Source organism: Hermetia illucens, chromosome 4 (assembly GCF_905115235.1).
Source record: "Hermetia illucens chromosome 4, iHerIll2.2.curated.20191125, whole genome shotgun sequence".
NCBI lineage: Eukaryota > Metazoa > Arthropoda > Insecta > Diptera > Stratiomyidae > Hermetia > Hermetia illucens.
In genome coordinates, this window is record NC_051852.1 from 122,640,207 (window position 1) to 122,668,011 (window position 27,805).

At 44.2% G+C, this 27,805-nt stretch overlaps 1 protein-coding gene across 5 annotated transcripts; it reads right to left on the minus strand.

The window, feature by feature from the left end:
• Nucleotides 1-1,681: 1,681 nt before the first annotated feature.
• Nucleotides 1,682-27,805, minus strand: LOC119655781 (procathepsin L-like). Of its 5 annotated transcripts, none has more exons than XM_038061868.1 (5): nucleotides 27,652-27,805; nucleotides 13,464-13,666; nucleotides 13,143-13,351; nucleotides 12,681-12,784; nucleotides 1,682-2,360 (listed from the first exon to the last, which is right to left on the minus strand). In XM_038061868.1, exons 2-5 carry the CDS (start codon nucleotides 13,659-13,661, stop codon nucleotides 1,762-1,764), a joined length of 1,110 nt encoding a protein of 369 aa, XP_037917796.1. In that variant the 5' UTR covers nucleotides 13,662-13,666; nucleotides 27,652-27,805; the 3' UTR covers nucleotides 1,682-1,761. The 5 variants fall into 5 exon arrangements, with proteins under 5 accessions (XP_037917796.1, XP_037917797.1, XP_037917799.1 ...); XM_038061869.1 differs by having other exon boundaries at nucleotides 27,642-27,752; XM_038061871.1 differs by having other exon boundaries at nucleotides 27,659-27,743.

The following is a 27,805-nucleotide window of genomic DNA, read 5'->3' on the forward strand; positions in this document are numbered from 1 at the left end:
TAAAGGTTTTGTGTTCAACTTATGTAAGGAATTTCAACGCACAAAAAAATTTGCACCCTCCATTCACATGTAAGGGGAGCCCCCCCCCCCCCCCCCCCCTTCTATCAGACGTCAGGAAAGAGACAGGTCTCAGCCGCGCAGGTGCTAAATGGTACCTGCGTTATCTGAAGCAAGGTTGAAAACCAGAAGAGTCCCTTAAGAAGGCTCAGAAAGGACCTAGGCCATCTTTATCGCAGCCAAAAAAGCAGAGAGGAGCGGAAATTAGCTCGCATGAAAGGATTGCTCCCAAAAAATCCAAACCTAAACCCAAGAGGGGAGGGGCAGGTCAGGGGTGAAAGCAAATCAGAAGTGAAGACAGGAATCAGCAAAGCCGCCATTCGCTATGCAAGTACGGTCAAGGACATTCGACTGGCCATACTGTCAAACAAATTTCCCGCGGGCATACCCACGCGTGGGGAGCAGGAAACTATCGAAGACCTTGACGTCTGCCAGATTTGGAAGGAATGGACTGCGAAACTTGTGTTCACCGGATACGCTTTTGATCAGGTCACATGCTGGTGGAGTGCGCAACGAAAGACACTGCAGAGTGGCTTAGGGCCATAGTTCCTAAATTGCCAGGCTGGCAAGAAGTAGTACTGACAACATGTGCTGGGGATAATATACTAGGAGCGCACATGGTCATAGTTTTTCTCCCGAAAGCCGCAAAAATAGAGATGGAAGATCTCACCTCAAGCAATAGGGCCCCAGATTGAATTTGAATAAAACTGAATTTTTGACTATCAAACAGACACTATCACTGTCAGTGTCAGTGAACTGTTTAGGCAATGATGAATTGTCTTATGAAATTGGTTCACGCATTACCGCAATCTCGATGAAGTGGCGTTCCACAACTGGCACTCTTCGTGATCGACGTATCAACGAAGGTCTAAAATCTAAAATTTACCGCATTGTCGAATGCCCACTCGCCCTCAACGTTTCTGAGTGTTGGCCGACTATAAAAGAAGAAGAGACTCGTGGTGTAAAAAGCCTTGATCACATCCGAAATGAAAAGATTGCCAGACAGAAGTCTTCGATGGTATAATCACGTGATTCGCGCTAACAAGAATTCACTTTCCAAGATTTGTTTAAACATCGAAGTCGATAGGAAGTGACCAAAAGGCCTGCCGAAACAACGGCGGCTTGATACGTTGAATGGTGATTTGAAAGCCTTGCGACTACAGATCAAGCCTTTGATAGTACAAAATGACGCAACCAATCACGACGAGCCGACCTCCCTTGTGAACGGGACAAAGGCTAAAGAAGGAGGAGAAGGTCAAAGTTCGAATATATCAGCCGGAAAGCAAGATTTCGTTCGAATCGTCCTCGTTTGAAGAATTTTTCTCCTCATTCGAATAAATTACAAAAAGAAGCTTTTGTTAGTTCCGCAAGTTGTGATTGTTGAGTTTTCTTGAGAAACAACTTTTTTCTCGATGCTTTCCCTTCACTAATTGATATCTTGAAAATTATACTTATTGCTAAAGTCTTAATTAACGTAGGAAAGATATGAATAAATTTCGAATTTTTTGAAAACGAATTACACAACTCGCCATTGGGCTTTCGTAATCTTCAACAGAACGACAAGGATATATTCAGAATACCTACGAACAAGTTAACTCCAACCTGTTAAAAGTAAAATGAAGGCTTTCAATCTTAATTTCTTTATTAAACTTCTTCACGTTAACAAATACTCTTTTAAAATACAGAAATACAGTGCATTAATACTCAAACAACAGGATAACTGCCTTCAGAAGCAATACCACAGAAGCTATTGGCGTTACGTGGTAATTTCATATAACCCTTTTCGCCCCATTTGTCTGTCCATGAATTCTTAATAATCCAGTAGTCCTTACCATTTTCCGAGCCGTAGCCCACGATCAGGATCTCATGATTCACTTCATCTTTGTTACACTCCTGATCATCATAAATTCCTCCCTTATACAATTGGAAGGAATCTGGTCCAGCATTCACTGAAGCAGCCACTGGTCCTAATGTCGCGACAACTTCTTTAATTAAAGTCTCATTACCAGGCGGAAGTGCGACATAACCCTTAATCATGGTTCCTCGCTCAGTTTCCTTGTACTGACATTTTTCTTGTTTCTCGAGGTAAGGGTAAGGTTCAGCTTTGCTGATTCCTTGATTTTCAATAACATACTCGTAACCGTAGTCGTGGTAACCACCATCACAACCAGTGTTTCCGTAATCAGTGGAACAGTCAACCAAATTCTGCTCTGACAAGTTAATGAGTTGGCCTGTTTTGCGGAAAACATGTCCTTCAATAGAACCGGTGACAGCAAAAGACCAGCAAGCACCACATTCAAGGCCTGTAATGAAAAAAAGTTGAGTTTCTTATCTATCGTGATGCTCACTTGAATTTTATTCAGATGAAAGTGACGAAAAGTGATGGATCAAAAAATGAAAAGTGTCTTTTGTTTTTCTATCTAGCATCTGAAGCTTACATTTTGGCCCAAAGGGCAACAAAGAGGGCTCGCCAGCCAAAGCTATCGAAGCTGCTGGCAGGGTCTTCTCTGACGATGCCAACCCATCTGGCTACGATGCCGAACAGTGCGAACAGTTTAGTAGAAAACACCTCCTAGCTATAAAGACCGCATCCATGTAAGACACTCAGCTTCGCTTTGAATTTACTACTCCCGTAATGATTTGCGGAAGGGTGCGTGACTAACTCTGATCAGGGTCTCTGAACAGCCATCGTTCAAAGACTTCTTTCTCTGGCTTATAAAAGAGGAATATAATGGTGATGGGATTCTGGAACAACTCGGCATCCAGAATAACCTTCACATCTTCACCTGAATGCTACTAGGCAGCAAAGCAAGCCGGGAACTTTCCTTACTATCTACGTTCCTGATGCGGGTATTAGGAAATTTCTGAAACGCAAATGAGGAACTATTTTTCTTAAACAGATTTGCATTATTGTATAGTGACCACAGCACTTGTCAGTAATCGCATCAATAGTTGCATGACATTTATACATGGTACCCCGTAAAAAATTTGTGGGTTGCTGGGGAGGAAGTTAAGGGCTTAAACTTCCCACAAGCAGACATCTGCTGGTGACATCACAAAGGCCAAACTAATCATAAAATGTCCGCATGGAGGGAACAAGATTCTTTGGTGCTCTGCATATTTCTCCTATGACGTAGACGAAATTTCCAATCAACCTGTCGTCGCCTGTCAAAAGTAAAATAAATGGGGATAATAGCAACATGTGATGTTAGCGCCTACCATATTTGTTGAGCAAGATCAAACATCAACGCGAGAGGCTCCAGACTATTGGTAGGAACCGAGATTTGGGTAATGAACGCTCTTTCTTCAACGTAGTCAGACGAGAGGCCATCGACATCACGGTGACAACCCCTGATATTGCGCCTCTTATCGGAGAGTGGAGAGTATCAAGCAATATCACGCTTACGGATTATAGGCGACTGACTATTACGAGTAGGCATGAATCCACCATCGTGCACAATCATAACTAGTATGAGAGCAGTTTTCGAACCGAGCTGTCCACGTGTGCGCCAAAGAAAAGCAAAACACCATGGAGGAACTCAGACTTAGCAAAACAGAGTAGAACAGTAAAGGTACTCCTCAACCTCAAGCTTTAAAGCCTGATTCAGCCGCTGGATTTAATTGACACAAAGGGGCTCAGAATAAGAACATAATTTTGGCTAATCGATCATCATAGGGTCCCTTTTGCCGTGGTACTGCGGACTTCATTATTGCACTTGTCCTGGAAACAGAATCTATTGCAAATACCAATGATTTCGCTAGCGTATACCACATCACGAAATAACTTTCAGATGGTCGTAAATCTCGATGGTCCAATGGGGGACGTTACTTGATGAACAGTAAAAGAGGAGGAAACATTTCACCATCGCTATGAACCGTAGAAGATAAATCATCTCAACCATTGGTGAGCTTAGGCGACCGAAGCCACCAGCAGAGGGCTAGCTGTGCTACCCCACGCAAATGTAGCCTCCTCGAGAATTCAGTACATAATATCAGAGCGAAATATGATGGCGCAAAATGCCACGTCCTAGATCAAAATGAAATTTCAAAGGAATTAAAGGCCAAACCTTGAATCCGACGAGGACGCATTCTGTCGCCGACCCTATTCTTTACTGTTAGCGATGCCTGACTATTCCTTCCTATCTTCCCATGAACACCTTGGCTGCGATGATGACATCTGGGTGCTCTCTCACCAAGTCATGGATTTTAGGCCTCTGGGTAGCGTGGATTCTACTGGTGGTAGCATTAAGCGTGTCATTTGAAAAATCTATTTTTTTTATGTCATGTGTGTTGAGTTTAAGTTGTCTTGCAGAACCCTGATGAGCTAACGATGAACCACCGATGCGACTCTCAATTCCATCGAAGATGAATGACAGGCTCTTGCTAATTACGACAAATGGACAAAAAAAAGTTGTGGAATCCAAACGAAGGAAAGTGATGCCTTCTCCTTTATACTTTCATGTCAAAAACAGAAGTATCCCAAAAGTAAAGCCACAGCCAGATTACTCTGGAACGCCAGCAATCCTTATTCCGGTACAAAAAGAAAGGCAAAAAGGAAAGATCAAAAGCCAGAGACTGGTGTCAACCTACCGTACGAACTGGGTCAGGTCCACCCATAGCGTTAACTTTCTTTCGAAAGGAAACTAACCAAGAAGTTGAAATGATTTACCCAACTGTACTTAGACCTGTGTTTCACGTATTTTTTTCCCAAGAAAATTATCATTTGTATCTCTCACCAGTCTTAGCCCAATGACCGAGTTGCTTCGATTTTCACCAAATATGATTTGCTATTGGAGAAATTAGTGAGTAATCGCTATTCAGTGACTTTGTATCTGCAAAGCTTATAAGGAGATTATAGCACCATGGCCAACGGGGTATGTCTGGTTCGACACCGGCATCTAAAGCCAGGTGCAGCCCGATCCACTGGACGATCACATGCTTTAGCAGGGCCTTTCTCATTTCATCGTACTAGTCAAGTAATGGACAGAGTTCTTACTAGTGAGAGATGTGTTGGCATGATGACATTACCACATAGTCGATAATGACCATCTGTTTTGATCGGGTCAGTATGACAATATTCTTTTCCCCAGCCAATTGAATGGGCTGACAGATGGCAAACAGTTCCGCTAATAAAACTGATCTTGAGGATGTTTTAAGTTGGTTACTGAGTCCTTCCTGCATCCAGAAACGGGCACCACAGATGGCCACTTGATCTACAAAGGCATCCCTGGTATGGATTTTGTAACCCTCAGATAAAAGTTTTAGATCTTTAAAAGGGAGGGCAGTTGAGGCCGCCGGTGAAACCCAAACGAGGCAGAGAGTCATGACATCCACAGGAGAGTAAAGACAGACCCAGAACTCACCAATTTAAGTGATAAAGGTAGGAAATATAAAAGAGACCTTAGGTTGGCTCTCAAGAAATTCTAGAGCCGCCATGAAAAGTCCTTAGAGCAGAAAGCCGAAGTACATGTAAAAGTTAGCCAGCTGGAGATCTCTAGTCTGCAAGGATTTAGATGAGGTCACCACAAAGGAGAAGGTTCATGAGGCCTTGGAAAATGAGTTCGATCTTATAGGACTTCAAGAGCCAGTACAATCGCCATTAACGGCCTACCAATGGCCTACTAGCACTCAAACTGTTGTCAACAAGTCAAAGCAACGCAGGAGACACGGAGTAGAGAGCTACAACAGCAGGGACTGTAAAGCTGAATCAAATTGCACACTGTGCAAAGGAAAGAAGAGTGTGGACCATAGCTCGGAATCCAGGAGAGCTCCCAACGCAGATCGCAGATAATGCCGATACAAATCAACCCCAGCCACTGCTTGGTGGTGCAGACCTGTACTCGCAAACCACCCGCAAGAAAATTATTGAAGGGGCCATAATGAGTGAGCCATATAAAAATCACGGTGATTGCATTTGAGTCAAAGCTCAAACAGGCCAAGGAACACTATGACCTTGCGGAAAGCAAGCCTTCCAGGAAAAAATGTACCACTCGGAGGATTCATCAGAGTGAAAGTGAAAGCAATGCACATATACAGTTTCCATCCTCCATACTGCGTTATATGTGTCGAGTATAAGTAAACGCTGCGTGTTTTGCTTGTGGATGTGAAACTTCTTCCCCAAAAATAATAGTAGGGCCTTTTGACGCATGGCATTTTGAATGGGGTAGCCGGACAACGGATATGAAAGGGCGTGTTCTGCTTAGCGCTTTGGTGGAGTTAGAACGAATGTCGAGACTTCATACATTTGGGAAAGAAGGGGCCTAGTGTATATAGTTGACTTGACAAACCTGATCCCCGCTTTAGTCAAAGGAGTTTCTTGGCAGCTTACTAGGGTCTACCCTCATAGTTACCGCCAGCAAGATCAAAGACGAATCGGCCTCCAAAAAGAACTCTTATAGAGTGCTGAGTTGGTTGCCCAATTGGGTGGGGAAAGCTTTCGACGGGCATGTTCTCAGCTACGCTATAGGCTGATATATACTTGAATGGTACGGCCGGTGAAAAAGCCATTCACTCAGTCTATAGATGAAGGCAACATGCGATTCTACTATGCCTAGAAAGTGTAGACCAACTCGAGAGACACATGTAAGTTTTACGAAAATCTTAGGGGAAAAACCGATAGCGACATCACAACAGGAAGAACACTGTGGGACTGCTTAAAATAGGCGATTCGCAAAAACAAAAAGAACTGTTCTAAACAGTTTTGCTAAAATGCGACGTAAATCCTTTGGGTCTATACTCCAGGGGATTTGCCCGCGTCTTCAGAAAGAAAATGTTGCCACTCTGTTTCTTCGTCGCCAAAAAGAAAACAGAAAGCAAACGGTGGTCTAGGTCAGCAAATGCGTGATACCTCTAGATACCGAAGAGGAGCTGCAATAAACATCAAGGAGAAAGTCGGTGGACATATGGGCGTATCTATGCCGGCTATCAAATACTTAAAGGTGATGATTGACGCCAAATTGAGTTTGAAGGCACACCTACGGTATGAGTATCAAAAGCCAGCTAATGCAACTGTGGCACTTGCAAGAATATTTCCGAATCTCGACGAGTCGATACACTATAGAAGATTGTTTTTTGCGGGATTAGTGCAATACAACTGTTTTACGCGTTACATTTACTTTTGGAGATGCTTGCTGAGAGTTTGCAGGCAGCTGAATTAGGTTTACCGGTGGATGGCTCTGAATATTTGCAGCTTTTAGAACCACATCTGATCAAAGCAGTACTGGTGTTGACAGGCAATACCTCAGTTCATATTCTGGGGAACGAAATGAGTGTACTGGACCATGCACAGAATGCAAGAATGCGGCAAGATCAAGATCGCACGATCTCTAACAATACAGGTGGAAGGAGTCTTCGAAGGGTTGGTGAATGCAAAGGCTTACTCCCTACATGAGGGTATGACTTAAGCGGAAACACATTCCTCACGGGACACAGTGGTTGCTACAGGCAATATCCGCAACGCATTGGGCTGGATGGTTCACCGAATTGTCCTGTATTATTGGCACACCCAGGATTTTCACTCTTGCATAAGACTGGAAAGGCGCGGTCTCCTGACTTTGCGTTTTGCAATGCGTTGTGAACGACGTCGATCGCACCTTTCTTTCTTATGAAAGATGGGATGGGATTCTTCAGCAACTTTAATTAAAGGCAACGGTGCTCTCTCCAGACAAATAATCAGGACCGTTGACAAATGAAGTGGTATAGCGCATTACATTTGAGTTCTTCTTGCTGTAAAAAAGAGGTGTGTCGAGAGGACAGATAACAGGAGCTTCTTAAACTAAAATTTTCCTTTCCCTTTCCTTTATTCCGCGACTTGAAAACTCGTCAACACTCCAGGCTAGTTCGCTGACGACAGGGAGGTGTTTAATTAGCAATCCAACGGCGTACCGTTTCGGGTCCCCAACACTGTGCATCAACACATTCACCTGCCGAGTGGACGTGCATTCGACCGCCCTCGCTAGAGCCGAAGAGGAAGGGCTCATCAGAAAGTGCGCAGCAGTGGTGAAATATATGCGGTCGGCAACGTTCCTTCAGAGGAATGTCAGCAAAGGCGTCAAAAACGGGCTGATGGAACTGGAGGAACTACTGGACCGCATTTCCTTTTATAGACGAACGTGAAGAGCAGCGGAAGACGATTGTAAAGCCGAAACAATCGCACTCCCCGCTGAGAATGCTGCTTGCGTCAAACGGACCGCAGATAGCCTTCTGCAAAGTGAACTGGGGAAAAAGCGGAAAGAGGACAACGTGCCTGAAGGAGACTTTATCGAAGTAGTCTCCAGGGCCCAAAAAAAGAAGGCGAAAAAGGAAAAAAAGAAACAACGGACTCCATCGCCAGAGACACGTCTGTCCAAAAACAAGGAGGCTGCCAACCAAAAGCCAGGAGCGGGAAAAACGAGGAAGCGGAGAAGGACTAGACCGTCGGCTCTGCTCATTAAGCGGACGGAAGGCAAGACATTTGCGGAAGTCCTTAGTGAAATCCGCCACAGAATGAAACCCGAAGAGAACGGAGCAGAGGTGTCTTCGATACAGAAGACGAGGAGTGGTGGAGTTCTCGTCGAACTGGGCCCAAAGACGACCAACAAGAGCACGTTCTGCGAAGCGATCAAGGGGCTATTGGGAGAGAAGGCTCTTGTTTCCAGCCTAGAACCCATGTGCTCTCTAGAAATACGGGATCTTGACTGCCTCACAGAAAAGGCCGAAGTAGAGGAGGCGCTAAAGCGTGAATGTCCAGAGGTAACCAATGCCCGGGTAGGTATTACCTCAGTAAATGCTCGAGGCCAAAAGCTGGCCATGGTGGAAGTTCCCGAGCAATATGCGAGGAAACTCCTTAACAGCGGGAGAATCAAAATCGAATGGGTAGTATGCAGGGTACGAATGCGGATAGTCCCCACCAAGTGCTACAGGTGTCTGGACTATGGACACACGTCAGCAGCTTGCAAGGGTCCGGACAGGAGGACAGCATGCCGGAAATGCGGCCAAGTGGGTCATCACGCGAAGACTTGCAAGGAAAGCGAGAGTTGTGTACTCTGCAGGGATCGTGGCCCGTCTGGCGAAAGCGTCGCACACACTGTGGGCTCGGGACGGTGTCCGATCTTCAGGGCGGAATTGGAGAGGGCTACGAAGCGAACGCTATGATCCGCATTTTGCAAATTGACATGCACCGGAGTGCAACCGCTCACCAGTTGCTAGCACAGTTCGTTGCGGAAGTAAATGCTGATCTAGTGCTGATTAGCGAGCAATGCCGAAACAAAGACCCGTCCTCATGGTATCTCGACTTATCGGGCACCGCTGCCATCTGGGTTCGGGACGACGTTCGACTTCGTGTTCTTGCCGAAGGCCGGGGGGACGGATTTGTCTGGATCCGGTGTTTAGGGATAACATTTTTTAGCGTTTACCTGACGCCGAATGAGACGATTCCGGACTTTCGACGCCGGCTTGATGCTCTGGAGGATGCCGTTTCGAGCACGGAGGGACAAATCCTGTTTGGCGGTGATTTTAATGCCAGGGTTCTTGAATGCGGCATGCCTCAATCAGACTCCAGAGGGAAACGGATTCTGGAAATGGCGGCTCGTAGTTTTAAACACCGGATCCACGCCAACGTTTCGGCCCCCAGGTTGTGAAGGAAGCATTCCTGACATCACTTTTGCGTCGGAATCTCTGGCATCATTGGTGGACGGGTGCCGAGTCCTAGAAGACTTCTCAGCAAGTGATCATCAGTACATTGCGTTCGAAGTGTTTGACGCTACTTGCCGGCGAGCACCAACACGACGTTCCCCCTGCGTGTGGAACGTCGCGAGGGTTAACATCGGAAAGTTCGTCGAAACTCTTGGAGCAGGTAGGGCCGCGCTGGGGGGCACTCCGGGGGGTGGTAGTGTCGCAGCTGACATCGTCGTAAATTCAGTGATGAATCTGATAACGACGGTGTGTGGGGCTTCCATGCCCCGGAGAGGCCCCAGGCACGACAAGCCTTCAATGTACTGGTGGACGGCAGAAATTGCCGACCTACTGAAGGAGTGTCATAAGCTCCGCCGTTTGGCACAACGTTTGCACGCCAACGCCATAAATGCACAATATAGATCAGCAAAAAGAAGACTCCGCAGCGCTATAAATAAAAGCAAAGCTCGCGGTAGGCAGAATCCTGTTAATGAAGTGAATAAGGACCCGAGGGGACTTGGCTATAAGCTTGTCACTCGGAAAATCGGGGCTCTGCGGAAGCCCTGCATACTGAGCACCGACCAGATGCACCGCATTGTGCGGGCATTGTTTCCCAGACACCCTGTACGGGTTGATGTAAATAGCGCGGAAAGCGTTGTGGACTGCCCCCTTTTCACAATGAGAGAGCTCGAAGAAGCGATTCTCACTATGAAAAACAGGAAGGCGCCAGGTCCTGATGGCATCCCGGTGGAAGTTTACAAACTGGTGTTCCGCCAACGGCCAGAATTGCTGCTTGAAGTATTCAACGCGTGCTTGAAGGAAGGCATTTTTCCTTGTCGCTGGAAAGTGGCCAGACTCCCGTTGATCAGTAAGGGTAAAGGAGACCCGGAGCTCCCGTCTGCATACCGACCGCTGTGTATGGTTGACACGGCGGAAAAGTGCTCGAGAAACTCATCAGGGGTAGACTCGCTGAAGCGATCCGTGCTGCCGGGGACTTATCCGCAAGGTAGTTCGGGTTTAGAACTGGGAAATCTACAGTGGATGCTGTTATGGAGGTCGTAAATGCGTTTAATCGAGCCGGGGCACAGAGCCGACGATCTCGACGTGCTCCTCATAACGCTTGATGTCAGAAATGCCTTCAATTCCGTAAGATGGACAGATATGCTAGGCACACTAGAGAACTCCTTTCACGTACCAAGCTATCTCTTGCGGATATTGAGGGATTATCAGAAAGACCGCTCCCTGCTCTATGAGACGTTAGAGGGCCAGAGGAGGATGGAAATCACGTCGGGAGTAGCACAGGGATCCATCCTAGGACCGCTTCTTACGGTAGTCTGCTGAGACTCGATATGCCCGAAGAGTCGCGCCTGGTCGGTTATGCAGACGACGTTGCGGCACTTGTTGCCGGACGCACTGTTGAACAGGCGCAAAGCAGACTTAGCATATTGATGCGACGGGTAAGCGGATGGATGACTGCTCACGGTTTCAACCTTGCGCTGGAAAAAACCGAAGTAGTCATCCTGACCAGAAGGAGAATCCCGACCCTGCGTACCATATCGATCGGCGAGTTGACTATAGAGTCAAAACCAGCGATTAAATACCTTGGTTTAATGCTCGACTCGAAGATGAGCTTCTTCGAGCAAATGAAAGCAGCAGCGGACGGGGCTGCAGCTGGAGTCGCGGCCTTGAGTCGGCTAATGGCGAATGTTGGGGGCCCTGTATCAACTAGGCGACGTCTCCTCATGGGAAGAACGCAGTCCGTTCTTCTCTATGGTGCGGAGTATGGGCTGATGCCCTTGACAACGAGGTGCATCGTAAACGCCTTGCTCAAGTGCAGAGGCGGGGAGCTTTGCGAGTGGCATCTGCTTATCGCACCGTCTCCGAACCGGCTGTGATGGTGATTGCGGGAGTGATCCCCGTTGCCCTCCTTGCCAAGGAGCGCAAAGCTATCTACCGCCGTAAGGGCGAAAACTTAAGAGAGGTAGTTGCCTGTGAAGAACGTCAACGCACCCTTAACGAGTGGCAACTTTCTTGGCAAAATGAGTCAAGGGGCAAGTAGACTGCGCGGCTCATCGAAAAATTAGACCCATGGTTGAACAGAACGCACGGTGAGATTGATTACTTCCTTACCCAACTTCTAAGTGGGCATGGAGGTTTTCAGTCTTACCTGCACAGGATTGGGAAGGCGCGATCTCCTGATTGTGTGTTCTGCAATGGAGTGACGGATGACGCTGAACACACATTTTTCTCTTGCGAGAGGTGGAACGCCAACAGCTTTATGCAGACACAGAGGAGCTCTCTCCAGACAACATTGTGCGAGAGATGCTGAAGAGCGCTGGCAGCTGGAATCGTATTGCGCATTATGTTCGGGCTCTTCTTATTACGAAGAAGATTGAACACGACCGGCGGAAGGATCGGACGGTAAGCGGTTCCCTGAACTAACAACAACTTCCTTCCTCCCCTCCCCTCCCGTTGGTGAAAGGAATTCCCTGACTTGAAGGCTCCCAAAGCGGGAGGGCTAGCCCGAAGTAATGTGTCGAACGGGTCCAGGCTAGTTCTCTGATGACAGGGAGGTGTTTAGTTGGTAGTCCGCCAGCTTATTGTTGCGGGAGTCCAACACTCTGTGCGTAAACGCATTCACCTACCCTACTCCCAAAAAAAAAAAGAAAAAACACATTCACCTGCCCCACCCAAAAAAAAAACAAAACTCGGCGCTTCACTCAAACACCATATGTTTTCCCGCCTTGTCTCAAATTCAAATTTTGAAAAATAATAATAAATAATCGAAGGATTCAATTTCTTTTTTCAACGGGGCAGAGGAACCTACTATTCCTACACAAAAAGACATATGCTTATTTTATAAGGCGGAGAGTCTATTACTAGAAAATATACCCTAAATTTAAATTAGGGTATGTTTTAACATATTCAAAGAGAATTACATGTATGTTTATAACTGAAGATGCAATGATTACCTTGAAATTTAACTGGGGTTACTCCACCCTTTTCGCGCCAATCGAATGAATCTGGAACTGCAACTGAGGGTGGTGCTGCTGATTTTCTATTCTTTACCTTAGACCTGTCATGGTTAAAGAAAATAATTATATAAATATTTACGACGGACAGCATGTAAATATTTTCCGTAATTCAACTCAATAAAGATACATACAGGTATGTGTATAAAGAACAAATTAGCGGGAATTACGAATCATCCCAGGAGAAGACAACACACAAATGAAGTATTATACTGATTAAGAAGGGTAAATGTGGGCAACGTTATTTAGGAACTGTCTAGTTTAAATTCTTTGGTATGCAAATCCAATTTCATTAATTATACCTGGTTCAAATTAATTGATGATACCTGACTAAAATGCCAAACCGGAAAATATTTTACATGCTAAAAATACGATAGGCATAGGGATATGGCATAAACTTACTCTCCCTTGGGATTCTTCTTGCGGCCAGTCAAACCTGACAGAAATTCTTCTGGTTTCAAATCCGACAAGAAATTCACCCCCATCTCGAAAGTGCTTTTGCCAGCCTTGAATAGCTCATTATGTTTATCAGCCAGAACTTGATTTGCTTTGAAAATGCCCTCGCGCAGCGTTTGTTCGGCCCTTGATGCATATTTCTTTCCAGTTTTAGCCTGAAGATAAAATTAATACTTATTTAACAATATTTCAAAGCAAAACCCTTTTCTCCGTAAGTCAATGTACTTATGGAAATTCTTAACATTTTATGAACCTGATCATACTTACAACAAAATCAGCAAAATTGCTAATCGTGCCCGGGAGTGGGAGATTGGCAACGTTTGGTATTTTCGCAACGCTAGATAAACGCTGAACGCCTTGACTTACGCCACCTGCGAGACCACCAGCCAAGCCTCCAAGGCCCCCTAGAAATCCTTGGCCAGCCGCAATCGCAAAAGCGAGTGGCAAAATAATGAGAAACCTCATGATACCTGAAACAAGATGATTAAATCTATATATTAGGTTGGGGAAAAAGTAATGCCGTATTTTGTCAATAGATGGCGACACTTAAATATATCTTGTGTTGTACTTATCGCATAGGGTCATACTATACGGCGATTTGACGACAATCTGGGCTACAGGTGTCTCTTTGATAGTTTTATGATCGTACGCTTCACTCTTCAGTTATAGCGCGTCAAAAATAGAGTCCACCAAGCAAGAAATTCGTCATATTTTACATTTTTACTACCTCAGAGGTAAAAATGCAACGAAGGCGGCCAAAAGAACTTGTGAAGTTTATGGGTCCGATACTGTAACGATTCGCACAGCACAACGTTGGTTCGATCGATTTCGTTCTGGTGTAATGGATGTCGAAAATACATCCTGTACTGGTAGGCCAATCGCCGTAGAAACCGATAATAATAATAATAATCGTTGGCGCAACAATCCATATTGGATCAGCGCCTTAAAGTGTGTTAGGGCACTTCATTCAAGACCGTAACGGTACACTATAGTACACTGTAGGAGGCGATGTGGTCAGCATTGCACTCGCCACCCTGATTTGACTCAGGTACTCATTCACAGCTGAGACGACTGGTCTCCGACGTCAAATCACGATACAAATCCCACTGCCACCAATCAGATTTGAGAAACTGATAAAATCGTCGAAATCATCCAATCAGAGCGGCCTGTGAACATTCGCTCGATTGGCCAGGGACTGGGTAAGGACCATAAAACCATTTGGAACCATTTGCAGAAGATTGGATTCCAAGAAAAGCGGGATGTTTAGGTGCCACACAAGTTGACGGAAGAAAATCTCTTGGACCGAATCAACGCCTGCGATGTACTGCTGAAACGGAACGAATTCAACCCATTTTTGAAGCGGATGGTGACTGGTATGAAAAGTGGATCACGTACGAAAATCTCAAGCAAAAAAAATCGTGGTCGAAGCGCGACGAGCCGGCCCAAACCATCGCCAAGCCCGGATTGACGGCCAGGAAGGTTTTGCTGTGAGCTGCTATGGCCAGACCCTCGATTCGGTCCTCTGCTGTGAGCAGGCGATTAAAATGAAGCGGCCAGGATTGATCAATAGGAATGGTGATCTGTTCCACCAGGACAACGCCTCACACATTTTTGATGACCCGCCAGAAGCTACGGGAGCTCGGATGGAATGTTCTATCGCACCCACCGTATAGTCCGGACCTGGCACTAAGTGATTACCGTCTCTTCCGGTCCATGCAAAACGCTCTTGGTGCTGCTAAGTTCGCCTCAAAAGAAGCTTGCGAAAACTGGCTGTCTGGGTTTTTTGCAAATAAGGAGGGGGGTTTTGTAAGAGGGGATAATGGAGTTGCCTTCTAAATGTCAACAAGTTTGCGAACAAAAAAGCGCATATTTGACTTAAATCGAATAATTCTATTCTATGTTAAGGAAAGCGTTAAAATTCGATCACAACTACGACATCACTTTTTCCCCAACCCAGTATGGACATCAAAGGAGCACAATATTTACGCATTGGGGGATTTAGAGAATAATCATTATATTGTACTAGTATAGCCTAGAACAGAGCCTTGCAATTTTATTACCCGGCTTCGAATCTGATTTGTAATGTAACATTTGTGCTTGGTTTTGTTCTTCTCCTGATGCTGTAGGCTTATGCTTCGCTTACCACTAAATGTAAATGGTAATGATATTGAAATACAGTTTAATTATAAGTGAAGTTGGAAAAAGTGAATAACAATACGAAAGAATATACTGTTTGGCCGCCAAAGCGTTGAAAGACAAACTCATACCAGAATACGGAATGACCTCCGTAAGAAAGAGGAAGGGAAAGTGACCAGCAGCCCAGAGAACCAAATACTTCAATAAACTACTAAATCCCACTCCGGTGGCAGTGGCCTCCTCCTCTATGAGGGGCAAGCATCCTCGATGGTGTCCACTCTCGGAAAAATGGTGGCTCGCTAAGCTCCCCAAAACCACTAAGGCTGTCCAGCGTATTAACGACGTTTCCGAAGATGACGTGAGGCGGGAGTTACCCATGCCATCCGATGATAATGACTTCGAGAAACAGCAACAAATGCCTACGGAATATGATGATCTCATACAGAAAAATGAGAATCAGCGTACTCAAATCGAACTACTGACGAAAACGATTAGCGAGCTCAAGGACACAGTGAAATTCCTGCAATCCACAGTTGCTCCTGCTATGAACGTAGGACAGCAGGGGACCATGTCAACATTTTTTCGCTCACTAAAGAGCAAGGGCTTAGTGCCACCTCAAGAACCCTCCATTCCTTAGAACTCAATTCATAATTATCCGCGATCTCCACAGGGAAACTGACCCTGAAGAAACTGACTGCCAAAACTTGGGAAATATCGCCCAAAATTGCTCGATAGTGCACAGATGCGTTAAATGCGCCAAGACCTATCGCAAGCTATCGTGGGTGTCCAGCTTATAAAGGAACCAGACGCGTAGCTGCCAAAACCCAGAAAGCAACAGAGAAATCTTCAGTCAAGCAAGCAGTTACTCAACTTTCAGAGATTTTGACCAGCCCAGGCGGGTCATACACGCAAGCTGCCAAAAAATCTCTTCCCAAAGCAACGAATCAAACAAACGTCAAGCAACCAAACAAAGGTTTCTGAGAATTGGTTGAAGCTCTCCCTTCTGCGCCCAGCAACGAGCAGCGTCAATTCACAGCGATTACACTTATTGAATTAAGTATTATCACATTCAACTCCGCGTCCCTGATCCCACACGCCCAACGCCCCACCGCCCAATTGTTAATCGACGCTCTGAAGGACGACTTCTATTGTATTTCGGAGACTCACCTTAAAAGCAGACATAACGTAAACTTCACCGGATATAACATTATTCGGAGCGAAAATAATTCTGGCACTGCCTTCCTAGCCCGAAAAGACTATGTTTTTGAGGAGGTAGCCAACGAGAACCTACAATCTTTTTCCGTTGCGGCGATAATAGTTAAAACTACTGATGGTTGACGGACCCTGGTAGTCTCCGTTCATATCAAATGTAATTCTAAAACTGGGCAATCTCCAGTTAAAGGCAAAGTACCTTCTCCTAGGGGGCGATTTCAACTCGAGGCACACCTCCTGGGGCGGCAAGGCAGTCAATACAAATGGGGAAACCCTACTAAAATGGATCCACAACCCTTTTTCGCTCACCAATACTGAGATGGTTTTGCCAGATACACCGACAAGACCGAGTAGTCAGCCTATCCTTGACTACTTCCTGCCTGAAGAAACCAAATAAATTTTTTAGGTGAAATCGTGTACAACATCACCGGGCAGATCCGACCATTTTGCAGTTGAACTCCAACTTTCCTCGTCTTCTCAATAGTCCTAACGACGCGCCTAATCTGAACTTGGAAAAACTCGTTATAACCAGAAACTTGTCAGATAAAGAAATCGACAAACCAATAACATAATTGTGACCACCGACTCTATCAACGTCAAACTAATAAATGTCGATGAATTCGTGTAGAGAATAATATCACATGATATCACGTTACATATGAAAGTCAGACAAATATGGCGCCATAACCTAATGGATTTCTCGCATATATGGAAATAAAGTCAATGTAGAATGAAAAGCATTGATTTCCCGGATTAATTACCGCAATAAAGAATTAACCTAGAAATTAGAAGATATAAAACCCGGACCTAATATTTTTCAGAATATAAATAGGTTGACGGATAAGGACAAGTTCCGAAACTTCGTTTTTACTAAGAACAGGGAACCTATGTGCAGTGACGCTAGAAAAGCGCAAATCCTTGCGGAATTATTTGAGGCTCAGCTCAATACTTCAACGCCTCGAAACGATCCGGCCTTAACTGCTACTGTTGAAGCGACAATTAGAAAATTCCTTTCCAAACATTACAATAAGTTAGTGGCTACGAACACCGCAGCCAAACAAGTGGATTTGCAACATTTTCTGAGTCTTCCCCAAAGCACCACACTTGACCCGCAACCTAAACGATACAAAATCAGCCGGACCTCACGAGATTACCTTTAAATTTCTTTCAACAGTTTTTAATAACTGCATTAAAAAGGGTTATTTTCCATCTGCTTGGAAAGTAGCAAAAATCGTTACGGTCTGAAAGAAGTGAACCTCCTCCGAGTCTGTTCTCCAACCTAGGACAACTCTTTGAGAGAGCCTGGACAGACAACTGAACTTTTCCAGCATTGTAATCTCAAAAATATCATTCCCAATCATCGGTTCGGGCTTCGTCATAAACACAGAACGGAACATGCATTGAGCTACCTTCACAACACCATCGTTTCCAGACTTAATGTCAAGAATGAACCAACCGCAGCCTGTGCATTAGAAAAGGCCTTTGATTCCGTATGGGCAAACGGACACATATACAAACTAATCAAAAACAACTTCCCAATTCCAGTCGTCAGAATTGCCATCAGTTTTTCCGAAGATAGGCTGTTCCATTTCAACGTGGGAAATGAATTTTCCGATCCCTTACCAGTAACATCAGGAGTACCACAAGGATCCATTTCAGGGCCTACCTTATATAACGTTTTCGAACTAGAGGAGGTCATTTACTTGGATCTCCTCACTAAATTTCAAATAGAGATAAAGAAGGACGCAACGACTGGTCATCATTGAAAGTATGAAGGTTTTCACTTGAAATTACTAGCAAAAATTACACAGCTTGCCTGTAGCGAAGGCGAAACAAGATGTGTCAACCAAGCTGATCATGGACACAACTGCCCAGTTATTTGCTAATATGGAAGATATCAGAGTGAACGTAATACACTAGGACCTACTGGTAATATCTACGATTGTGCAAAAATGAGATCACAAATTATGGTAGAACGGCTAGAGGAGCCATTGCTGAAGCATCACCTGACATTCTGAAACTGTCGACGTTCTTAGATTGTCTGACCAGTTGCTCCAGAATCCAGGACGCTGTGGGGTTTCAAAAGAATAACAAACCTATATAAGCTCTCATGGCCAATGACGCTATCCAATTGAACACGTGTCATAAAGATCACCACATGGTCCAATGTAGCAAATGCAAGCTCGCCACTTTCCAGCGGCAAAGAGACATCGTATAGAAAAGAGCATAGCATAACCAAACGCTCATCTACAATTAAATGCAGGTTGTGCTCTAGGAAACACCATTCGTTATAGCATAACGACACAATAGAAGCAGAAAGATTATCAGTCGAAGCGAAAACCTTTGCCCCGAAATTAGTTCTTTGATAACCCAAAAAAGCATCGAATCAACATTCTATTCCCTTTCGTAAAAACGCAAGTGAACGAATCGTTAACCTCAGAGCATTAATTGACTCATGACGTGTTCCAACGAAGCTTGAACATGAAAGCAACGCGTAATTTGTATAAGTCCTGAATCGCCAATACAGACGAGAGGTTAGGTTTTTCTATGTGTCAAGTCAAAGAAATGTAATCTAACCCTCAATAGCACTGAAGGAAGAACAGGGCAGTCATTAAAAAGATCCTGGTAGATCAAGGACCAACTGTCAAAGGTGTCCAAGATGTGCAAGCTGCTTCTACTTAATATGCGAACACAGATATGTAGTCCGACTCCTATCCAAACATTAAGCACAGCTGAGGGATTAGTTAGTCAGCAGGATGAAGCCTTATACACCTCGATGCTCATCCTGCCGAGACAAAGAGGGAAATCTGATTTCCGACAGAATGGGCATATTAGAGCGATGGGTTGAGTACTTTGATGAGCTACTGAACAACCAGAACATCAGCGAGTTGGAGGTCCCGCCAACTGAAAACGACGGACAAATACTGCCACCACCAAGTTTAGGAGAAACAGTCCGTGCAATTCATCGGCTAAAAAATCATAAGTCGCCAGGAGCCGATGGAATTGCAGCCGAATTGGTTAAATATGGAGGCGACCAATTACATCGAGTGGTTCATCAACTTGTGCTCAAGGTGTGGGACAGCGAATCAATGCCTGACAAGGGAGATATCTGTTGCTGAGTGCCGTCTATAAGATATTCTCCGCTATTTTGCTAGGCAGGATAGCCCCATACGCCCAGAACATCATTGGCCCATACCAAAGAGGCTTCACTCCAGGCAAATCAGGCCGTGGAACAACTGTTGGAATATGGCCTATGATAGCATAGCCAGGGTAAAACTGTACACGGCCATGAGAGAATTCGGTATCCCGACGAAATTAATAAGACTGACTAGGCTGACCTTGACTAATGTGCGAGGCCAGATAAAAGCAGCAGGATCACTCTCAAGACCATTCGACATCAACAACGGTCTACGACAAGGGGATGCGCTATCATGCGTCCTCTTTAACCTGGCCCTCGGGAAAGTGACCCAAGTCGGCCCAACTACTGGCCTATGCTGACGATATCGACATCATGGGAAGAACCACCCGAGACGTACAAATTGCTTTCATCCAGGTCTAGCAGGCGGCGCGAGATCTTGGGTTGCACATCAATGAAGGCAAGACAAAATATATGGTGGCAACGTCAGCACCGAAGACGAATCAACCAACAACATCAAACCGCACTGGTCAAACAGGAAGAATAAGGAGAATACAACTTTGAGACGGTTGACAATTTCTCCTATTTGGGGTCGAAAATCACAACCGATAACAGCTACGATGATGAAATCTGCGCACGGTTGTTGTCAGCCAATAGAGCCTATTTCAGCTTACAAAAACTATTTCGCTCGAAACGTCTCACCATAGGGTCCAAAGCTCTTACTGTACAACACAATGATCTTGTCAGTCCTCATGTATTCCTCGGAAACTTGGGTTCTTGGCAAGAAAAATTGCGAACTCTTGGCCGCGTTCGAGAGAAGAATCCTCTGAACAATTTTTGGCCCCCTACATGAGGATGGGTGACTCCATAGCCTACACAATGACGAAATCCATGAGCGATACTATGCCCGTCCGGATGGATAAAATCCGGCTCAATGGGTTACGATGGGCGGGTCACTTAATCCGTATGGATGAGGATGATCCCACCCGGAAAGTCTATAAGGGCAATATCTATGGTAGAAAAAGAAGACGAGGCAGACCCTGCCTAAGATGGAGCGATGGCGTAGGTCAGGACGCCCGACAGCTTTTAGGGATATCGAATTGGTGGGCTTCGGCGCAAAACTGGTATGTCTGGAGTTCCTTATTAAGGCAGGCCTAGATCGGCTACCGGTTGTTGCGCCGTTGATGATGATGAAGGGTTAGGATACTCACGAAAATTTGCGCCAAATCACCTTTTCAAAATGCAAATTGTGATTAACCGCGAATGATGAGTTGCTTTCATGACTGAGTACCTCTCATCGGAACATACAAAAAAGGTTTCACCGGAAGAAGTTTACTAGTAGCACAACTACTCCGGTAAACCATGCCGTCAGTAAGACAGAGAGCACAACGGCATAGTATAGATAGATAGTATTCAACATGTCAAAAACGGTTCCAACAGGAAAATTATTGAACCATCTTTTTCTGATCGGACTCTTCTTGCAGAAAAATATTGTTCGCATTCTGATGAATTACACCGAAGTACTAGTATTGTAGTATTGCGGTAGATTTCGAGAAGATATATCAACAGATCAGTATCTTATTGAGAAATACTGTAAGTTCACAAATGTCATCTACGGAGCAGGCTGCACCTCTGACGTGGCTATTCCAACTCTATAACAACTAGCGAAAGATGGACGCTTGAAATTTCTCAAAACCTAACAAGTCGTAGAAGCGGTTTTGCGTGGTGAAGAGACCAAGATGCTAGTCAACTACAAAAGGGCCTCACAACAGTACTCAACAAAAGAGCCATCAAACTCTGCAAATGGATCGCAAACGATAGTTCAGTAATTAAAAAGAGGGAGAGAGACGAGATACATAGATGGTATCCTTTGAAAGCACATTATTGGCCAGATTCCTGCATTGTTTTCAAGTGAATTTACAATAATGAATTCGGCTACGAAAACGGACTAACGATTTTCCAATTTTCTCAAGGAACGTGGGCGCCCTGCACAGATCGAACATTGCCCAGTAGCTTGCGGATACTCTGTGCCAATATAATATTGTTGATGTAACAGCGTTACAAGAGATGCACTGGACAAGGACCGGTTTCCGGGAGAAGAACCACTACACGATATATTATAGCGAACCATGCGCTCTTAGTAGGTTTCCTAGTCAGCCAATAAATTAAAGCTGCTGATATCGGCTTTGAAAACATCGTTGAAAGGCGCTGCACTCTACGTTTGCGACGCAAATTTCGAAATATGAGGCTCATTACCGTTCACGTCCCTTCAGAGGAGCTTCAACGAGGCAGTGGAGCGGGCCCTCGAAGACTATCTCAAGTGTGACATCAAAATCAGACTTGGAAAATCCCCTCTGACAAATTGGTGAGAGCGAATATTTCGAACAGGTGCGAGCGAATATTGTGAATATTACGCAATAACCGCAGTCAACAACAGAGGTTCCGGAGATGAACGTTATCATTGATATGCCACAAACATACTTGGGACCAGCCCCAAAATAGTCAGAAAGACTGGGTCAGCGATGATAAGTTAGCAACGAAACGGAAGAATGCTTCATACCGGGCAATGCTTCACTCTCACGCTGAGACTTACCACGAACTCCGTCGAGTGGAGAAGCGACTTCACAACTTTATAGACAGAAAAATGAAGCCTGGGAGAACCACCAGGTCAGGAAATTCGAAAAGTACAGGATGTAATCACACTAGGCGTGGAACTTTTAACAACAAATTGGCAGTATGAAGCCTTATACACCTCGATGCTCATCCTGCCGACACAAAGAGGGAAATCTGATTTCCGACAGAATGAGCATATTGGACCGATGAATCGTGTAATAAAAACGGCGGACATATGCTGCCACCATCAATCATGGAAGAAACACTCCGTACAATTCAAGAAAATCGGCAACAGATCAGATTTTTTCTGTGCGATAAGCGATGGAAAAATGGCATCAGTTATATCTCTTTTCAACGATTTTAATTCCGTCTATGATAGCATAGCCAACATAAAATTGTACATGGCCATGAGAGAATCCGGTATCCCGACGACGAAATTGATAAGACGGACTTGGCTGACCCTGACCAATGTGCGAGGCCAGATAAAAGCAGCAGGATTACTCTCAAGACTGTTCAACATCAACAACCGTCTAGCCGTCTTCAACCTGGCCCTGGAAAAAGTGATCCGCGATGCTGATTTTAATGCGAGAGACACCGTCCTTTTCAAGTCCACCCAACTAGTTGCTGACGATATCGGCATCATGGGAATAACGACCCGAGACGCACAAACTACCTTCACGCGGATCAATTAAGCGGTTTTTTTCCTGGGAATAGGGTAGGTGGATGCGTTTACACACAGAATGTTGGACTCCCGCAACAGCACGCTGGCGGACTACCAACACCTCTCTGTCATCAGAGAACTAGCCTGGAACCGTTCGACACATTACTTCGGGCTAACCCTCCCGCTCTCCCTGCTTTGGGAGCCGCGTGGAACGTCTCACTCTTACTGTACAAGAAAATGATCTTGCCAATCCACATGTAGTCCTCGGAGACTTATGTTCTTATGAAGAAAAGTTGCGAACCCTTCGCCGCGTTCGAGAGAAGAACCCTCTGAAGGAGTAGGAGGGTCACTCAACTCGTATGTATGAGAAAGATCCAGCCCGAAAAGTCTATAAGGGCACTGACTATGGTAGAAAAAGAAGACGGGACAGAATTTCTACCAAATGGAGCTATGATGTAAGCTAGGGCACCAGAGAGCTTCTAGGGATATGAAGTTGGTGGGCCTCGGTGCAAAATCGGGATGCCTGGAGTTCCTTATTAAGGCAAGCCGAATATTGTTTGCTGCACCGTTGATGATGATTCATTCCGAATGACCCAAAATGGAGAAGAAGTGTCCACACCCCCAACTTTGTACATACATCCGGCATCCCAAGCGAGCTCTTATAAGAAGGGTGAACAGAGCTCACCAGGCGGATCAACAAATTAACAAATCCTGACGAAAAAAAGTGTAATTTGCCCCGTGTACACAAAGGGGGATTGCTTGCATTGCGAAAACTCCAAGGTGCTGATGAATATAATTGAACGACGGCTGAGAGGCTATATAGACAACATATATAGACAACATTGGGGAATACCAAGGTGGCTTCAGATCCGGACGATCGACAACGGAGCAAATATTCGCAGTTAAGCAGGGGTTTGAAAATTGCTGAGAATATAACATCGATGTGCGCCAACTGCTCGTTGACTTCTATCTGGAGAACGATAGGGTAAACCGTAATGTTCTGTGCAGAATAATGATCGAGCGAAAAATCCCAGTGAAGCTAGTCCGGCTAGAGAAAGCCACAATGATTAACAACGAGGGCCTGGTAAAAATCCGAAATGAAGTGACACAAAGCTTTCCTATAGTGTCAAGACATAAAGGGGGAAACCACATTAGGACTTTTTCAAAATCGATTTTCTTTTTATTGGTTAGGTCGTTCATTTAGCTATACCAGAATACGCTGTAAAAATTTCAGAGCGAAAGCGTTAAATTTTATAAGCGTAGAAGTAAACGACTACCGGGTACAAGCTAAAGCTCAAATGCCCACGAGGTATTCACTTTATATCCTTAGATAATCTGGTACCCCTATGTAAATAGCCTGTTTATAATTATTAGGTTGTTGCAAATGAAATGTCGGATTTTTCAATGAAGTGAAGTTAGTTATGATTTTAATGTTTAAAACTGCCACAAGATGACTCTGGTGGTATGGGATAATTGAGTATAAATAGTCGTTCGTTCGATCAAGGAGTCATTTCAGTTTCAATCGTCATTGAAGTTCCAAGTAAAACTCAAAGAAAAAAGCATGCAAGGGAGTCAAAAACGTCTACTTTTTCTATATGAATTTAAACTTGGTCACAACGCAGCGGAGGCAACCAGAAACATTTGCAGAGTATTTGGAGCTGACGCAGCAAACGAACGAACGACACAGCGGTGGTTCGAAAAATTCCGATCAGGCGACATGACCCTCCAAAGTGAACCTCGTGGACACCCAGGACCATCGATCGACAACGACGAGTCGCGTTTGATAGTGGAATCTGATCCCCGATCATCGATTCGTGACATTGCAGACAAAATAGGCGTACACTATTCGACAGTATCTCGGCACTTACAACAGCTTGGAAAGGTGAAGAAGCTTGATAAGTGGGTTCCGCATGAACTCAACGAGCAAAACATGGCGCTGCGAATGGAAATATCCAGTTCTCTACTCAACCGTAACAGGAACAATCCCTTTTTGCGCAGAATAGTGACATGCGATGAAAAGTGGATATTGTACGACAACCGTCGCAGATCAGCGCAATGGCTAGATGCCGATCAGCCTCCACAACACATGCCAAAACCGAGCCTTCACCCGAAAAAGGTAATGGTAACTGTTTGGTGGTCTGCATCTGGAATTATTCATTATTCGTTTTTGGAGCGTGGTGAAACAATTAATGCAGAGAAATATTGTGCCCAACTTGATGAAATGCACGAGAAATTACGTGTTCAGCGGCCTAGATTGGTCAACAGAGATGGAGTGATACTGCTCCATGATAACGCCCGACCTCATGTTTCCAGAATAACGGTCCAAAAATTAAATGAATTACGATATGAGACTCTTCCTCATCCACCATGTTCACCCGACGTCTCGCCAACCGACTACCACTTTTTTAAGCATTTGGATCACTTTTTGGCGGGGAAACAATTCAGCAATGAAGTAGCTGTCAAAAGTGCCTTTGAAGAATTTCTTAGCTCTAGAAACCCAGACTTTTACGAAACTGGAATAGATGCCCTTGTATCTCGTTGGGAGAAGTGCATTGAAGCTGCTGGTTCTTATTTTGACTAATAAAATTAATTTTCATAAAAGTTATAGTTTTTTGAAATTTTACTCAAATATCCGACATTTCATTTGCAACAACCTAATACTTGACGTCAATCCCTTCAACAAGTGCATTTGTATTTGTTCTAACAGAATTTTTTTTGCTTAAGAGTGAGAAATGTCTTCACATCCGAAAAGCAATTTTTTCAAACATTTTTTTCTTTCAAACGCGTTTTTCTTAAAATGACGTTTGTCATATTAACATATGTCCTACACCAACAAAAAAGAAGCTACAAGTTTTTTATTATTTCAGATCTCAAAAGTTGTTTGAACTTTGACTAATAATGCCCAGATTTGACTGAATTCCAATTAATTCTTTCCACTAAAAAAATCCCAAGAAAGTACGTAAAACAAAGCCTTCTAATGTAGTCTCCCCCCTTAAATAAGGGGATGATCTCGCCATCACCGTCCTTAACTTGATGCTCATGTGGCGGCATATCGGGGCATCAACCACGACTGCATTGCCGGGATGAATCGGCCTGTCGTGTCGGGTTGACACGAGACAAATTTCCGGCCTTCTCGTACGAACCGCTGACGCGTGTAGACGCAATTCCTTTGAAGTGAAAAAAAGCAGTTCATCTCTCTCTCTCTAGAAAATGTACGGATGTCGCCGATCCCGTAAGGAGGCGTAAACTCGTTAAACTCGAATACGTCGTCAGGAAGGTGGTCTCATAATTTCGAACAGGTGGACCAATTCGTCTACCTAGGAGCCCTACCCTCGAAGGAGGGAAACGAAAAATACGAAATCCAAAGGCCCATTACTAGTGCTCATAAAGCATTTTATGCGGTACACAAACAAAGTACACAAACGCAATAAACTACGCATCTACAAGGTATTAATTCGTCCCGCGCTGGAAATTGCAATGAGCTGGCCATACCGAACGAAACGAGTGCTGAAAACAAAGCCGATGGTAACCAAGTTAATGTTGGGAGGACCCAGTGGACGCAGATTGCATATCAATTCTACGATTTTCTAACTGGAAGACACTGTCTTTAGATCGAGATAATCGGGCTGTAGCGACATCAAAAAAGAAATTCAGACCAAATAGACAACTGTCATCTACTATACCTTAGTTAATAATGGTGTGATTCCCTTCAAACTTTCCAACATAATGCCATATATGTGCTTCCCGTGTTTGCAATTTTATAATTTATGATAAAATTATAGGAGGCTTTCTCGGTCTCAGCGTTCATAGGCTGAACCTCTCGAGTAGACAAACACTAAGCCGCCAAGAATAAAAAAATATTAAATAATAATTTATGTACAAAATCACCAATATCCATAATGTCAAAAATAGCGGCAAACTTTGATCCGAGTCGAGTTATTATTTGAATTTATGAACAAATCTCACCCTGACAATTAGCTCTCATGTGGCATGACACTGCTCATCTTGAAGTATTTTTTAGGTGTTATGACACCAAAACATTCAAACCAATGCCAATGCAAAAAAGCGGTTTGCTGGATCACTTTCAATCAGCGGTAATAAAAGTATAATCCCCAATAACTGGAAATAGTGATGAATCGAAGCACAAATATTATCAACAACAAAACTCGATTTAAAAAATATCTTGTTGAGATATTAGAGAACATACAGAATACGAGTTTAGGAACTTATTTACAAGGTTCATTTATAATTGAGGTTCAAGGATACAGCAGAGTCGGAGTTTTCTAGTTTTTACCAGTCCATACAAATATTTTTTTCAATATTCAAAAGAGGAATGGGATTTAAGTCATTTCATTGTTAGTATTCATCACAAAGCACTTTTTTAGCGAAATCGTTTCATTTAGATCTATATGTGTATCCATATTACTCAAAATTACTCAAAATTTGAATATAAATAAAGGCCCACAAGCAAATAAATCACAAAAAAAATTTTCCAATAATTAAGCAACTCTTACAAAACTTAACACTTGATGCGACTATGTCAAGGTAAACTAGTTAACACAGTAATCACTAAAGCTACGCAATTATGCAATGATTAGGATGCTTTTCGTTCTCCCTGCATTGACGTACATTCAATACACCAGAAACAATCTAAATGATCAGATATAATTAAGCAATCAGAACTGACTTTCACTTACTGCTCACTTTATTATGTATCGCGTTTACCCTATAGTAACTTGGCAAACGCCTTTTGGAAGAGAAGGCTTCGATTTGTGCTGGCGACCAACTCAAACCTCTTATTTATAGATGATCAACTGAACATCTTGTCCACGATGATAAATTGATTATTAT